The sequence below is a fragment of the Heliangelus exortis genome, chromosome 2, assembly GCF_036169615.1.
Source record: "Heliangelus exortis chromosome 2, bHelExo1.hap1, whole genome shotgun sequence".
Taxonomy (NCBI): domain Eukaryota; kingdom Metazoa; phylum Chordata; class Aves; order Apodiformes; family Trochilidae; genus Heliangelus; species Heliangelus exortis.
In genome coordinates this window covers 66721294-66737628 of record NC_092423.1, presented here as the reverse complement: position 1 = coordinate 66737628, position 16335 = coordinate 66721294, and the positions used below count along the sequence as shown (strand labels likewise).

Here is a 16335-nt window from a genome sequence, read left to right as displayed (position 1 = left end):
TATTTCAGAGTAAAGCTTTTTTACAATCATCTAGAAGCCTATTAATTTTGAATCTAGGTTGCACAGATATGTAGAGGATTTATTTTAAATCAAAAACAAAGATTTGTACTTTTCTATAGCTTTTTCTTTTTTCCTTTGAAAATCACAAATTAATTTTAATGGCTGAATAAATTTCTGGGTAGGCAATCCCTGTTTATCTCATTTGATTTGTGAGGAACTTAATATGAATATATACTGAAATCTGCTGCTTCTAGTTATTCTTAGAGTCTGGCAGAAAGCTTCTGTTTCAATTGTCACAACAAAAAGTAAGAAGGATATACATTCATTCAAGCATTGCTATGCCTTACAGCGTATCCTATTTTATCTGACTTGGGGGAATTACACATACACATTTTGTAGAAAGAAATCCTATACTAACATATGTGTAAACTTTGTGTGATAATTATCCAAGGACACCTTAATTAATCTGGTCATGTTTTAATGGCTGGTGACATTTTAAATTGTTCAGGGAAGCAGGCAACCATGATGAACACAGTGCTCAGAAGCTAAAAACCTCTTACAATTATGTGGAACTAATGCACAACATATCCTTGGAAATGACAAGGAAAATTAAATAGTGAAGATCCTGTTGATTTCATAATGTTCTAAACCCACATCATGCCTGTGCAACTGTAATCATTTTATAGTATTTTGTGGTTTGCATTCTTAGAGGTATGCATATTTTAACAGTTTGTTTATTAAAAAGAGATGGTGAAAGGAAAGTTAGCAAGTCCAACACTCCAGCTGAAGAGTGGCCCATCTCGCTCTTCTTTCTCATGACCAGTAATCAGGCAAACATATGGGAAAAACCTACAGTAGGCAAATATGACAAACAAGTATTCCCTATATTTCTTTCCAGTCAGGAATGCTTAGCAGTTACCTTTAAAGGCAAAACTTGATGTTTGTTTTCCTGTATTTACAGTATGTTGCATACTTGCAATCATGTATTTTATTAGGTATAGCTTTTTCATATATGTCTGAACTTGAGGTATGGAGCACAGAAGCTTTATAGTTGTAGTGTCTTCTGCTAAAATGGGTTATATAAGATTTTGAAATGCATGTCCTGGATTCTTCCTTGTTTTCAGCTTGTCATAACAAATTCCCCACGACAACATTAGTAGGTAAGTGATTAGATGAAGTAATTCTAAACTGTATAATTAAGATTCTGTTAATGCAGCAACATCATGCAGAATTGTATATGTGTGGAAGTTCAAAAGCTTAGCAAAGTTGGAGCAGAGTACAGAAACTCTTGTTGAAGTGTATTTTCATGATTCAGACATCAATTCTAGAAATCAATAATTCTGAGCTGAGTTGTTCACTTAGTTAATGGTTTGGTTTCTTTGAGGAGATTACTAGTATGCTTCAAATTGTGTAATTTCCAAGACAATATTAATTGTAGTACTTCCCTAGAGCTTTATGCTTGCAAGAGAATAGAAAGAAACCTGTTGTAAAAATACTTCATAAACGTTAGTATCTAGGCTTGGCTGGTTCTTGTCCTCCACTCTGCACTGCTGCATCACTGTTGGAAAATTACTGTCTTTTATTGTTAAATTCCCTTGGGGCTTCAGAAAAGACAGATGGCAAGGTCTCCTTGTAGGGGAGCGTTCTGCTTGGCATTATCAATTTTCCAGTCCCTTATTAGTAATGGAGCATTTGCAGCATGTAATACCCCTTAGGTCTTGATGGTTTTAGGTTTTGATAATTGCTATTTTTCTTATACTTCACTTCAAATTCACTGCTTGGTACAGAAATGGTCAGCTTCTGAGTAAGAAAGATACTTAAACATGGCATTGCTAATTAGTAATTGGGTATCTTTACAGGCTTTCTTCTTATTTCTCTTTTTTTTTTTTTTCTTTTTTTTTTTTTAATTCCTTTTTTTTTTCCTTTTTTTTTTTTTCTTTTTTCCTTTTTTATTTCTTTTTTTTTTTTTTTTTTCCTACAGACTGTAATAACAGAATTTAACCACAAAAGCACGAATTGCTTTCTCTTTTTCGGTAAGGCATCTTCCAAGGTTCTCTAGTTTGCTTTTTCAGTATGTCTTAGCAGGTATCTTTATATGCATATTTTTGGTAGTAGAAATCTAGCTCCTGACAGTAATGTCAGAATTTCAGAACTAGAACATTCGTGAAATTGTAGCATCAAAATCAAGGCAGTGGCTGATGACCTGGAGTTTTTGTTTGTTTCCACAGGATCTATTTGATTTGAGTGAATGGTTATTTATATCAGGGTTATCATGTGAAGTATTGTATTCCTGGCAGAGGTTTCTGCCAAGTTTTCTTTAATATTTCAAAATATTAAAGAAAAAAATCAATAGAACTTTGTAAAGATTTAAGGAAAGAAAGTAAAAAGTACTATTTAACATGATCAGGTAACAGATTGTCTGTGATGTGAAGCTCAGCAGTTCACCATGTTAGCTAATCCTACACAAAATTTAGTGTCTGATGTAACTGGACAATTTGTATCTTTAGTAATTTGTGGGAACCCCTAAAATCTCATGGTGTTAGTTCATTACATTTAAGCATCCTAATGCAATATTCTCAAAGGAGTTTGTGAGTGCACATGTAAAGTCTTGTTTTCCTTTAAAAAAATAATTATCTTATTCAGTGATGAGCTGCAAGAGTAAGAGTTCTTTGAATAAATATTCTGTCATAAATTAATAGTCAGTTTGAATATCCTGTATGGCAGGAGCTTGCTAGGTCTCACAGTCCCCTGGAGCTCAGGGACAGGTACCCAGAAATCAGGCAGTTCTCCTTAAAGGAGGTGTTGAAGCCCCTTACTTTCTCATCTGTGAAATCCCAAGAGCTGTGTTAAATATTAACCAGTTTGTCCACCATGCCTTGAAATGATGAAGTGCTCCATAAATGGCAAGTGACATTTATAGAAGTTCTTTTGATTGTGGTTTTGTGAGGAAGGTAAACCAAAGGTGCTGCTTAAAAGGTGCCCATGTAAAGAGCATGCAGTTTACCTACCCAACCATTCACTGAAGAAAGAATGGACAAGAAATACACCTCTGTATGACCTCAGAGTTTGTTAGTTTCAAAGGTAACCTATTGAGAAAGAATATCTCACTGTCATATTTCACAAATGCTGCAAATATCCAGCATTGTTTTCCTACAACGAATTACATGAGTACACATAAAGCCACCATCACAGAATAATGTAGGTCCAATAGGACCTCCAGAAGTCTGTGGTCCAGCCCCTTACCAAAACAAGTCCAGGCAGAACAGGGCACCTAGGGCTTGGTTCAAGTTTTAAATCTCTTCATAAAAAGCCTGTACCCATCTATGTCCCCAGTAAAGTGAGATGTCCCAACAAGTCTGTAATCACAGGGAGGTCATGGCTTGTAGCTTAGGCTTTTAATTTCTCTTATTTGCTTTCCATGCTGAGTGCATTTGTGTTCAGCCTGCTTTTGATTTCAGGAGAGGGTCAGAGCATTCCTAAAGCTCATGCCCATTGGAGAAAAGTCCAGCATATGGTGGTAAAGAACAAGTAATAGGATTGGGATTGATTTAATCTTTATCTGCATAGAGGCTGATAAAACTGACTGCAAGTACTGGTATTCAGTAGGTCCAATGGGTATACATACATAAACTGATTATGGTTATTCAGATATTTCTTTACAAGAATCAGAAATGTGCATCATCTGCTGAAAGCTGGCCCTGTGTGTTCATTCTGTTGTGTGCTCTTTTTTTATTTTCTGGGAGAGGGAGAGGAGGGGAATGACTTCCTAGAATACTTCATACTGGAAAATTTTATATTATTCACTGTAAATACAGAATATTTTAGTTGAGACAACATCCTAGAAAACCTCCATTAAAGTAAAATGCAAAGTAAAAAAAAAAAAACAAAACCTCCTACTTACCTTTTCTAGCTTAAAAAAGCACCCACCAAAAAAACCCCTGTATCTAATTGGGAAGGTATTAAGAAACTTCAGATGGCTATTTAAGAAAACACTGAAAATTGGTCGAGAAAACCAAGAACATTTTTTATTGACTTGTTACTTCTTTCTTGGAAAGGTCACTGAAAATTTACACAGTTACAAAATAACCACCTAATTAGTGTCTGTCCTGTGAAACTAAATGTTGGTATATTTCAGAGTCTTCTCTATTGACAAGTGGGACTGATACTCAACATGGGCTTCTCTAAGTGATTCCAGGCAAAAATTACCAGATACAGTTGTGAGTTTCTGTACTGATTGCTGTCAAATTTCAAACTGTAAAGGAAACAAGATGTAATTAAAAACTGTCTGTAGGTTTACTTCCTAGGAAGAGTCTTCTTTTAATTCTATTTCTGAGAGCTATAAAAGGCACTATTTTATCATGAGAGTGAATCTTGAAAGCACAGCAACCCCTTTATATATAGCTTAAAAAATTCGCAGTGGAAAGTAGTATTTCATTAATTGTCATTTCATAATTATGGAATTAGGGGTTCTAACATTTTTTATATCACTCATTTCTTTAGGTGTCAATGGAATTACCTTTCCAAATCTAAGTTCAGTGCATAACAACAAATTAATTAGCAACTATGAAAAAGGAAGATGAGTTAGAATACTTTAACTTATTTTGGGAAAAGAATCTCTTTAATGAGGAGGTTTAAATTGCAGTTTTTCAAGAGAAGAGTAAGAGAAATTATTTTTATTAATACATTAATTCTTCTAGACAAAAAAGCAGATAGTCTTTTCTGTAAATTCATTTAAATATTTTAACAGCAAATTAAAATACCATGTAATCAAAACAGTAACTTTTCATTTATGTTGTATCTATACTAGAATATTTCCATTCATGCAGTCCATGAGGAAGTTCAAAACTCATTGAGTGAAGCTCAGATCTTTCCTTTTGAGGTGCTGTGATACTCACACACATGCACATCAGCTACACACTTGATCACATCTCCTTCTTTGCCAAGACAATTGTCAGTCTGCCATGCCCCTGACCTGTGCATTGAATAAGGTACTGTTTGGTGAGGAAGGAACTTTTCCATACCTTACTGATGTCCGCGTGGGGTTTTTTTAGCTTTGTTTTCAGAGGGCTTAAGATTATGTACTCCTGTAGTTTTCAGCCTACATCCAGTTAAGTCTAATTACATCTTTAGCCCACTTTATTTGCAGTTTTGTCTGCTCATTGAAGGGGCTCTTGTTAGGGGAGGGGCAGAAAAGGCATACAAGATGTATGTACCTATGTTTAGTAAATAGTACTCTCTTTCTCAGAGGCAATACCTGTGAGAAAGATAGAGCACTACTTGAGTGAAGGGTTCAGGCACATTCATCCACAGGAGTTTTAGTTCTGGCTTCCTCTGGAAACTTGGAGGAAATTAGTGGCTCAATGATACCATGACTTGCTGTCAGCTGAACTCATCCAGTGTTCACCCTGAGCTGGGTATGGGCTGAATTAGGCTCTCTGCAATTCAGAGTAGGGCTGTAGGTATCCATCAGCACCCTTCCAGGACACAGGAGGTTCTCTCCCTCACGATCTCCATGCTGCATCTCAGCAGGAGAGAGATAGAAACCTTGGTTGGAAAGCCAGCATCCTGAGGAGTGAAGAAGGGTAGGAAGCTATTTAGGATGCAAGGAACATTGCTAAGTTTACTGCTTCTTCTGTGTTTGTTAACTGATTCAGTTTCCAAGGTGGTCATTCCTCTGTGGATAAATTGAAACTGGTGGGTGGAGGGTGCTGCTTGCAGGCCTCTACCTCGCTGAGGCAATAGTTGGAAAGCGTTAGTTGGGTGCTGCTAGTGGCAGCAGGAAAGGACAGCCCGTGCACTTTAACCCTGCTCTGCCTTCTCTTCTTTCCTGCTAAAAAAGATTCCTAGTTGAATGTAGGAACATCTCCTGTCTCGAAGTTTTCACGTGTGGTCACTAACTGTGTGCTTTTTGTAATCTCAATGCCTGACTGGAGACCCTAATGTCTGATTTCAGAAGTGTTGAGTGCTCATGGCTTCAGCTGTAGGAATAAGGAGCTGTACTTCCATTGTATTAACTGTTGTCTAATGCTTGGTGCTCAGAAACATCAGGTCCTAGATATCTCAGATAGGGAGCAAAATTAATAGATGCTTAAAGTCTTCGTGCCCAAATTCCCTGTCTACAATACAGGAGTCAACAATGCTTCCTCAACTCATCAAGGCGTGTGGAAGAAGAAGAAAAAAAGTCCTTAATATTTATAAAGCATTTAAATATTGTAGAACTGAGTGCTTCATTGGGAAGCTCATCAAAAGAAAGAGTATGTCTTCAGAGCTCTGTTTGAATATTGCTCAGTGCATAAGGCACTTGGGGTACATATTCAGCAATAGAAGGAACTCAAGCAGGGATCATTACCTATTGTCTCTTCACTGTGTTCAACAGAACAAAGTCTTGTAGAAAAATTAATACTTGATTGTCTCACTGAAAACAGCATCATAATGTATTTCTAAGATGTGAGCATCTTAGTGTTCCTCTGGCAACCTTAATTCTAGCATTTCAGAATATCTGAGTGTTTCATTCAAACACCAAGTGTTGTATTAAGGCTTGCTTTTGTGGGCCATTTCCTGATTGTTTTAAATTGAAAACTGAGAAATTGAGATACTCTGTTGTATATCATCACATTCTTATGAGTCATCAGTGTAATATAATTACAAGCTTTGTAGAGTAATTCTCTGTGTATATACCTCTAATTATCACACACAGAAAATATTAGATATAATTGAGAGTTTATATGAGCACAGTAAGAAAATTTTAATTTTTTTTTTCAAGCAGCTGTGGAAGCTGAAATTCTTTGTATGACAGGCTTTGCCTTCTTTGAGTATCTTTCCTGAGAAAATTCCCTCTTTCTTCAGAGGTAAATAAAGCTGTTCTGTTTTGTGCTATTGTTCCCTGTATGGAGTAGTAAAATGTTCTATACAATACATAGCATAACACACACCCTCTGTGTGAGCCTCACTCCCCAGGCTAATGTAGGAGAGGTTGGCCAGTATAGGTGTGCTATAGCTGTACTTCATACAAGCAGAATATTTCTGCTACTGGAATTGTGCCAAAAGAGACCTTTTGCTGATGAAAAGGTATATTGCTAAGAAGAATTTTTCTAAGCTGTCCAAAGAAAAACAAAGTTTCACCAGTTCACTCTCTTAGGAACTCATTGCTGCAGTCGAATAAGGTGGTATTTTGGCGTTCCACAGATGCTTAGAAATTTCTTGCAGATACCTCTGCTTCTACTTGGAAGCCTCCCCAGATCCAAAGAGAATGCATTATTAGCCATCAAAGTGGTAATAGTTTTGACGCAAAGGATTTAATAGGAGAAATAACTCTTGCCTTGAGTGAAACCCTTCAGTTCCTGCCCCAGAAGAGCACTGGGTATGGCAGTGCTGTCCCACAGTGTCACTGCACAGGGAGTTAGGTACAGCACAGGGTTAGGCACGGCTTGACTCCTTTCCCAGTTGATGCAGTTCAAAGGGTCATGGTCACATAGAATTCTATCAGCGTACTACAAGTTAGAGAAACTTAATTGGTAAGTTCTGTTTATTTCTCCATCTTGGTGTTTCTAGGAATATGGGCATGACAGAGGGAATGGAGGAGATTTTAGGCCCAGGCAGAAGAGCACGCCATGGTTCCCTGTGCCTTTTCCTGAGGTGTCCATTAATGCTACAGCTGGATACTTTCCCTTTTATGCATGCTGTGTTTACAAAACTCAGCAGGAGGCTAGATGAGCAACCATAGATACATTACAGGTGCAGATATTTGCAGGTGACCAGGCTGACAAACAATAACTGGAAACACTAAACTCAGGAGCAATGTACAGAGAACTGCAAGAGGGTCCTTGTGTGACATTGTCTGCAAATCCAGCTTGGTAGTGCCTGTTTTCATATAGTATGTACTTCCTGTAATTATACATTTAAAATATGCCCATGTCTTTGAGTAGCATCAGAGCTATTGACAGAAAATACCTAGTCCAGAAACATACAATGGTCAATTTTTTTCCAGATGGAAGATGAGTGAGCAGGCATGGCTTGCAAAGCCAGTCACACTCAGAAGAGCCCTTTGTAAGCAAAAGTGAGAAGTGCTCATCAAAATGTTGTAACACAGAACTGGTGGAGTAGTTCTCTAGTAAGAAGAAAGGAAAACTTGGAATAGTGCTTTTGAACTATCCCTATAGTCTGTGGTATATGACAATATGTTTAGGTATACCTGGACCTTTCATGTTGTGATTTTTTAAAATAAATTAATTCTGTGTACCTAGAACCTTGCTAGAATTCTCAGGAAACAATGTGGTGGTATTATATTGGAATTCACTGTGTTAGAGTATGTGTGCTTCACTTTTGTATGAAATCTTTTCATTGCTTTACCATCAGAATGCTGAACTACTATTGATAGGAAGATTTTGGAATTTAGTATTTTATGTTTATGTTGGGTCTTATTTAAATAATACTAGGAAAGAAAGGACTATTATGCCAACCCCATTTATAAGGCAAGGGATGCCTACATGGTATTGAGGGATTTCATGAGTTTCTTCCAAAGGATGGGTTTATGGCAGAAAAATGTAGTTGTTAAATCATAAACCTTATCTATCTGTTGCTTTTATAAATTGTAGAGCCAAGGAACCTCAGACTTCTCTAAGATAGGTGCTGTAGAAACACAAAAAACTGTGTTGGTCCCTGCTTGTAGAAGTTGAATTTACTGTGTCGTATCAGGCTTTCAGAGTAAATGCTATCAGCTGGACACAGTTTTTAGCCCTTTGATATGTATAGATGTTCCCAATTTTTTAACAGGAATATCAAACAAATGCTAACGTCATTCTGTGCTATGATACATAAAATGTATCTTCTCTGTCTCTTTTGAGGATGTCTTAATGTCTTGAAGATGGCAGCACATTGTGATGGTCCTTGTGTTCTTGTTCCTTACTCTATTGTTATTCTAGAAGAAAAAAAAAAAAAAGTGTAAGATACTAAACTTTGGTATTATTGAAATTTTGCACCGGGGGGCAATGATTATATATGGAGTGAGTTTGTCCAGCTGGACTTATACGCATGAAAAAATGAGATTCATAATTGAATTTTAGAGTGGTACTGGAGACTTGGTCTTTCTCCCAAATGGCAGCCCTTCATGTTTTTCTTTATAGCTTTTGTTTTTTTCAAATTTACATAGGCTCAATGCCTAGGGAGATTTCATAGTATTAAAAGATACTAAGAGACCCAAACTGGCAAAATTCGACTTTTCCTGAATGAACAAAACATTACAAAGGATTTGAAATTTGCTTTTACGTGCAAAGAACAAAAAGAGCAGTACTGGAGCCCACAGACAGAGCGAGGGGAAATAGACCCACGAGTCAATTAATTTTTTGCTCTGTGACATGAATTAGGACAGAAAATTGAACTGTCCTCCATGGAGAATGTCCAGTCTTGAGATATCCAGAGGTAAAGGAAAAAAGCAAGCCATTGGTTCAGATATGTAGACTGAAATACACAGAAAAAGGAAGACCATATACCATAAAAGACTTTGTAGTTAATTACTAGTATCTTGTGTTGTGCCTGGGATTTAAGTGTATACTTTATCTAGTCTGATTTTAAAAGATGAATGTTACTTCATCTGTGTATGGTTTTGAACATCGAAAAATATTTTAATTTTTAAGTAAGCTTTTTACTGGTGGTTTTATTGATTTTGTTGTAAATGTTTAGGAGGGCTTGTGAGAATGAGAGCAGTGGACTCAGCTCAGGCAAAGACAGAAAGATGGACAGGAGCAGAAGAGGAGGACTGAGGAAGTAATTACTTGAGAAACAGAAAGTTAAAAGAATTGGAAACTAGTAGTGCCAGTCCAAGGTGGGAAATAATAGAGGAAGTTCCTCCTTGTTGCTGTGGTTCACTCTTTCTGCTTCTTGCTAGTCTAATTTTCTTGTCCTCTTCTGCTCCAGTAATGCATTTCTCCCCATCAGAAATGTTTTCTCAGCTAGTTGGTCTGGTGAAATATTTATAAAATGATAGAATATATGTTAATTACACATTGGAAGAAAGTCTAATGCAGTGGGTGGCTTCCCTGGGTAGAATTTTTTTTAAATAGACTTTTCCCTTAGTATGTACACAGTTATTTTCATTATGGAACAAATATAAATATACATATTAAAAACCCAATCAAAGCCTTTAAAGTTCTTTTGCTTAGTTTTCAAGTGGAACAAACAGAACAGATCAGTCTGACCCAAGAGACAAAGCTGTGGTCTCAAAGTGACTATTATTGTTGGAAAATCATTCCACATATGAGATCTAGAAAGATATGTTCTTTTTCCACAGAATAGGCATAATTGAATGTTTACTTCTTTTCTTGGATTCTTGAGGAGTGACTTACTTAGCATGCATAGTCTGAAAGCCAAGTCCTTATTTTAGGAGGCAATTTAAACTGAATTGCATGCAGAAGCCTGAAGGCATCAATTTAACAGTGTTAGAAAATAATATGACCATTTTGATTTTTGTTTTCACTGGAAAGATCCATTCAGAGGGAAACTTCAGTGAGCTTTTTGGTTTCAGATGCTTAACATCCCAGCCACCTGACCTTGCACTTTCAGAAGTTCTTGTATACAAGTGTGTGTATACACACTGTATATAAGGTGTGTATACACCTTAGCATTTCTTGTCCATGTAAAAGCTTTGACTCCCAACATATGGAGGTTTTATCTGAAATAGGAAATAATTTTATTTTTAACATGGGTAAACATCTTTCACCTCGTTGTGGTGGTCATATAGAATATGCATTCCTAATGTCTAGTGATAAGTAAATATTTGTTTTGCAGAAGCTGTTTTTCAAAATCTTCTTCATAAGCTAACCATTAGGTACCTAGACCTCAACTGTGGGCACAGGTCTTTGTTTCAGGAATTTGTTATGTTTTATGTCAGGTCACGTGTATGCTATGTCTGTAATTTGATTCCTATACAACTTAAAGTACTGCTTTCTAAAACATGATGAGTAGTCTGTGTGTCTTTGAGAAACTGTTCACCCTTCTTTTTACCATTTTAGTTCCTTTAATTTAGTTCAGTCCATGGTTTGGACTGTAAGAAGGAAATTAAACTCAGATCTTTGCTTCTGGAACTCAGCCGAGCTTGCAGCCACATACACTTTGGGTATAATAATTTTGGGGCATTTTGTGAAAAATACCTTGTATGTAGGCTGTTGTGTGCTCCTGACTTTGCTGCAATCTAAGATCAAAATTCAATTTCTTCCACTTCTCAGTAACTGCTGACTATAACACTTTGAAGACCCAATTTAGGCTCTGTTGAAAGAAAGATTTCTTTATTGGCAGTTTTAAAGGGATAGCAAAAATTGTTAAATATAAGTAAGCACAGATATAACAATAAGTGTGACCAAAGTGTGTAACAAAAAAGTTTTTTCAACCTGTTCCTATCACTGAGCTGCAAAATATGCCTTTAAAATCTTGTACAGTGCAAAAATGCCTTTTCTAACATTCCTTGAGAAGGTAAATGTTTCTGCCTGTGGGTATTTCTGAGGATTCAGTGGGATATAATGCATGAGTTCTGCTAGGTCATTATATATTCCTCAGTGAAGAATTATGAAGCTTCCTTCCCATCCTCAGTGATGAAATTTAGCTTTCATTTAAAGCTTTTTTTGAGAATGGCTCGATTAGTCTACATTTAAGTGTAAACTGATTCATCTGAGCTCAAGGCTTAAGAGCAGGACAGATAGATATGACTAAACAAAGAATACTCTTGAGCTCCTCTGTAAGGCAGAGCAGTGATGATGCAGTCTTCTGTAATCAGATTGGACTGTCTCATTCCCCCAGTGTGGGAAGCCTGTTATAGAATCATAGAATTGGCTGGGTTGGAAGGGACCTCAGAGATCATCAAGTCCAACCCTTGATCCACTCCCACTGCAGTTACCAGACCATGGCACTGAGTGCCACATCCAGTCTCTTTTTAAATATCTCCAGGGACGGAGAATCCACTACTTCCCGGGGCAGCCCATTCCAATGCTTGATCACCCTCTCAGTGAAGAAATTCTTTCTAATGTCCAACCTAAACCTCCCCTGGCACAACTTGAGACCGTGCCCTCTTGTCTTGCTGAGAGCTGCCTGGGAAAAGAGACCGACCCCCCCCTGGCTCCAACCTCCTTTCAGGGAGTTGTAGAGAGTGATGAGGTCTCCCCTGAGCCTCCTCTTCTCCAGGCTGAACAGCCCCAGCTCCCTCAGCCTCTCCTCATAGGAGTCAAACCATTTTATCCTTTCCTTTTACGTAATTGGCTACCTGACATGCAAAGCTTCCAGCAATTTTCTCCTAGTGGGTAGTCAAGTTTTTCACATGAGGCAGCCGGAGCCTGGTGGCACACAAACCTTGGAGGGGCCAGCTGGGGAAAGCTCACGTGTCAGGAAAGCTTTATCTATCAGACTGTGTCACCTCAGGCAGGGATACCATGACTGCCCCACCAGGCACCAGGTCCCTGCAATCTGCCGCTTCAGCCAGGTGTTGTCATCAGAACCTCAATCTCTTTTTTTTGTCGTGTCTCAAGCTATTCTGTGTCAATTCTTTCTGTCATGTTGACTCATTCACTGACTCCTTCGTATGCTAATTGCCAAAATTCATTCAAACATACGCATGTGCTGTGAAAAGCTTTGGGTCGGGCTGTACATTTAACAGATGGGTTGTACATTTAACTTTTAAGCCACTTGGTCATTTAGGAGTGTGCTTTAGACTTGTTGAGCTTCCCAAGGTAATTCTTCAGGTGCTTTAAGTCAATTATATCTTTAAATGCTGTATTGATTTGGAACTTTAGAAACAGGAATTTGAAGAAGAGATCAGAGACAAAATAAATGAAGATCTGGGGTGCAGGGGAGATTTGCCAGTGCTGATTTTAGAAGGAATTCTAGCTACCTGCATTTTCCTTTTTTTCTTTTTAATTTTTTTTCCTTTGAGTAAGGAATTCTTCACTGATAAGGCTTGGACTTCAGACACTTGAGAAATTTGTGGTCTGAAGGCTGATTACTGCTGGAGGATCATCCAGAGGACCAGTTCTGTGACTCCTTGTTTAGTCATAGCTCAGTTGACAATGCAGTTGACAATGCTGTGAGTTGCTAGGCAGATAGATGGGTGAATAATGTTTGTCTGCTACATAATGCAAAAAAACTGTGATGTGTTTCATAACTTAAAAAAAAAAAAAAGGAAAAAAGAGAGATTACTGATACCAAATTAAAGCATTCATTGCAGAATTAAAATGCATAGCAAATTAATTGGGTATAAATATTGTACACTACCCTCAAAGTATCTGGAAAGCATCACAATGAAAACCATTCTTAAATCAAAATAATAAAAAGGCAAAAATCTTAAATGTAAAGCTCTGCCTATCAAAATACAGACCCATTCTGCTGATCTTCTATCATACACTTTTTTTCCTATCCTATCTACCAGTAACCATTTGTAATTTGGGGAAGGAGGACCATTGTCCTCTATCATGTATACTTAAAAAATGCATCGTGAAGAAATGAACTCAGATGGTTAACCTGGTATCTTTGTGTTCTAGGTTTAATGCCTCTGTAGAGATTAAGCAGTGGCTGTTCAGAACCCTCAGGAATATTGCTCCAGGTGTTGTACTTTACCTCTGAATGAGGTGGTAGATTGTATTAATCAGTCTACAGAAATATTCATGGATATATGAAAGTTTGACACTCTTGAAATTAATAGGAATTTTGTTTCTGAGGCAGTAGTAGATCATCTAATAAAGACAAGCTGGAAGTTTGGGGAAGCGACACCATTATCTTCCCATCTTCATAGTCATAAAAATATAATGACTTTTAGATACTGGAGTTTAGACAGAAGCAGTACTTTCAGCTTGGAAAAGAAACAATTTATATTTTACACTAAAGCTCAAAGTCACAGATTTCAATACATTCGCTGTTGTCACTATCCTTTCTCTAAAAATACCTCAATCAACAGTACCAAATCATAAAGGTCTTCATGTAAGATAGCATGGATTGTTGGTTTCCAGGGTCATGTTAGCTCAAAGGCTCTTGGTAGGTCTAAGCATATTAGTTTGAACAGCTCTGCAATGAGATACCTTATGAGTTCACACCCAGTACTCTTGTTTATTAGGACTTCCACAATGTAGTTGATAAACTTATTTCAAAGGTCAGAAAATGCAAAATCTTGCATATGGGCACACATTAAAGGACAAAGCAAAAATATCCGTACTCTTCAGGGGAATCCTGTTGTAAAGTGGACTGGATTCCTGTGGCAGTGCAAAACTGCTGAGATTGCAGATGAGTTATGGATGAGTTCTGCTGTGGATTTGGTATTCCAGGTAAATAGGCACATTCAAATTAATTAAAAGAATCAAAGTGATGTCTGTGTCTCTTCCCCCAAGCTGGTCATGCCTGTCTCTACTTAAACAGGACTCTGGACCATTTAGTCTCAGCACTGAGTGTGACAGCAAACCTCAGAATGTCACCAGCTCCCAAAGGGAGCTGTCTTCTTTCTTGGAGCATAGACAGGGGTCAGAAAGAAGATTTCTGCCCCCAGACTCTCCTGTATGATGGTGATGAATCTGCCAGTTTCAAAGATTCCAAAAAATTAGTTTAAATTAATGCTGGGGGAGACAGGAATGGCCTAGGTCTAACTGAGGTGCTGTGAGCTGTGCAGTGATAGCAGTGTATGACTGAGGAGCACACTGCCAGTGCTGATAGTGAACTCTAGTCTGTCACACATGCACGCATCTTTTCAGGATAAGTGCGTTTATTTAGGCATTTGTTTAAGTTTTAAAACACTCTGAGCCTTTGCCACCTCTCAGCTTATTACAAAATCAGTAGAACAGACAGTGGCTAAACATGGAGTTGGTTCCTGGTACTGAAAAAAACCCACCTGTTTAATGACTCATTGCTCCTGTCCTGTAAATGAAGGAAGGTATGAATATTTCCTTTCTTGCCAGAAATGTTGCATCATTAATATCTGTACAGCGCCTCTGTATTAAATATTCTTGTCTTTTTATATTTAGTGCCATGTAAAAGAGACTTGTTTATGTGGGAGCAATGGCTTTTCCCAGGCACAGCAGACCAGGAGTTCTTTAGTTGGTTGTGTGACCCTAATGTGACAGCGCCTTGCATCCTGTTGTTCTTTTTCTTCCAGAGGCCTGGAAAGTGGGAATTTTGGTCCTCTCAAGTGTTGGCTATGATGTTAATGTTACATAGGCCTGGCCTGGTCTGTCAGCCCAAGTGAAAAAAAAACTCTGAGCAGAAAATTCATGTTTGCATGTCATAGAAAATGGAACTGAGTTGCAAAGTGTTTAGCTCCTAAGGGTAGTAAAGGGAGGTAGTGCATAGTGCTATGCAGTATTTTTCAAAATCTGTTTGAAACCTTGAGCACAAAGAGCCAAGGGTGTGGCTTTATTTTATTGCCATTTTTGGTTCTTGGACTTAGTGATGTGCCCAGTCTTGCTGCTTTTTTGATGAGAGCACGACCTGCTCTGTAGCTGTTAAATCTTTCATTTGGCGTTTACTTTTAGGCATTTCTCTCTGGCCACTTCACCTTTTCTTTTTCTTTCTTTGCAAACAGGTGAAGATTTTATGCACAATTTTTCATGTTAGGAACTTAATCTCTTGAATTTTTATTGTGTTTTTTTGTTTATTGCAGCTGGTGCTGAGGATAAAATTGGCTGGGCATTTGGCCTGGGTTTGGAGAGGTTGGCCATGATCCTGTACGATATCCCTGACATCCGACTGTTCTGGAGTGAAGATGAACGCTTCTTGAAGCAGTTTATTGTGCCTCACATTTGGCAAAAAATAAAATTCCAGGTAAAATAATACATATTCTATAATAATTTTCTGTCATTAGAAGTGTTTTTAGCCCTAGAGAATATAACATAATTAAAATTCTGTGCCATTTACAGGTTATGTTTTAAAGCAACAGCTTTACAGCTATCGTGATTCTCTGATATACTGTAATAAAATTCAGCCTTTGATGACAACTTTTTTTTTCAGCCATGGTTGCTACTGGTACCCAGTGAATATCTCTATTCTGAGTAATACTTAAGCATGTATTTAATTTCATGTATCCAGAAAAAAAGGATTGATTTAGGCCTGTGTCTGGTTTAGTATTTTCTTGAATTGTGACTATAATTCTCTTTCATTATAAAGGTGTGCTTGATGCTAAGTGCTCAAATATTATAATGCATTTCAAATTTTTCCCATTGTTTTTACTCTTACATTATTGAAGTCACTTTGAATTGGGTTGTTAAACGTTGCCAAAACAATGTACTTCACCATCTTCAGTACGTCAGCTCTTTTCTCCACGTGGTATTGAAAGGAGAGTGCAGGCTCAGCTTCCATTTCTTTTGTAACTTCTCTACA

The 16335-nt window shown here is 37.6% G+C and overlaps 1 protein-coding gene across 5 annotated transcripts in view; it reads left to right on the top strand.

Moving 5' to 3' along the window:
* FARS2 (phenylalanyl-tRNA synthetase 2, mitochondrial) overlaps positions 1-16335 on the top strand; it is a 232609-nt gene that overhangs the window by 121182 nt on the left and 95092 nt on the right. For all 5 annotated transcript variants that reach the window (XM_071736505.1, XM_071736504.1, XM_071736506.1 and 2 more), the window contains one exon: positions 15620-15780. In XM_071736505.1, the coding sequence (XP_071592606.1) occupies positions 15620-15780 (161 nt within the window). The remainder of the gene's footprint in view (positions 1-15619; positions 15781-16335) is intronic.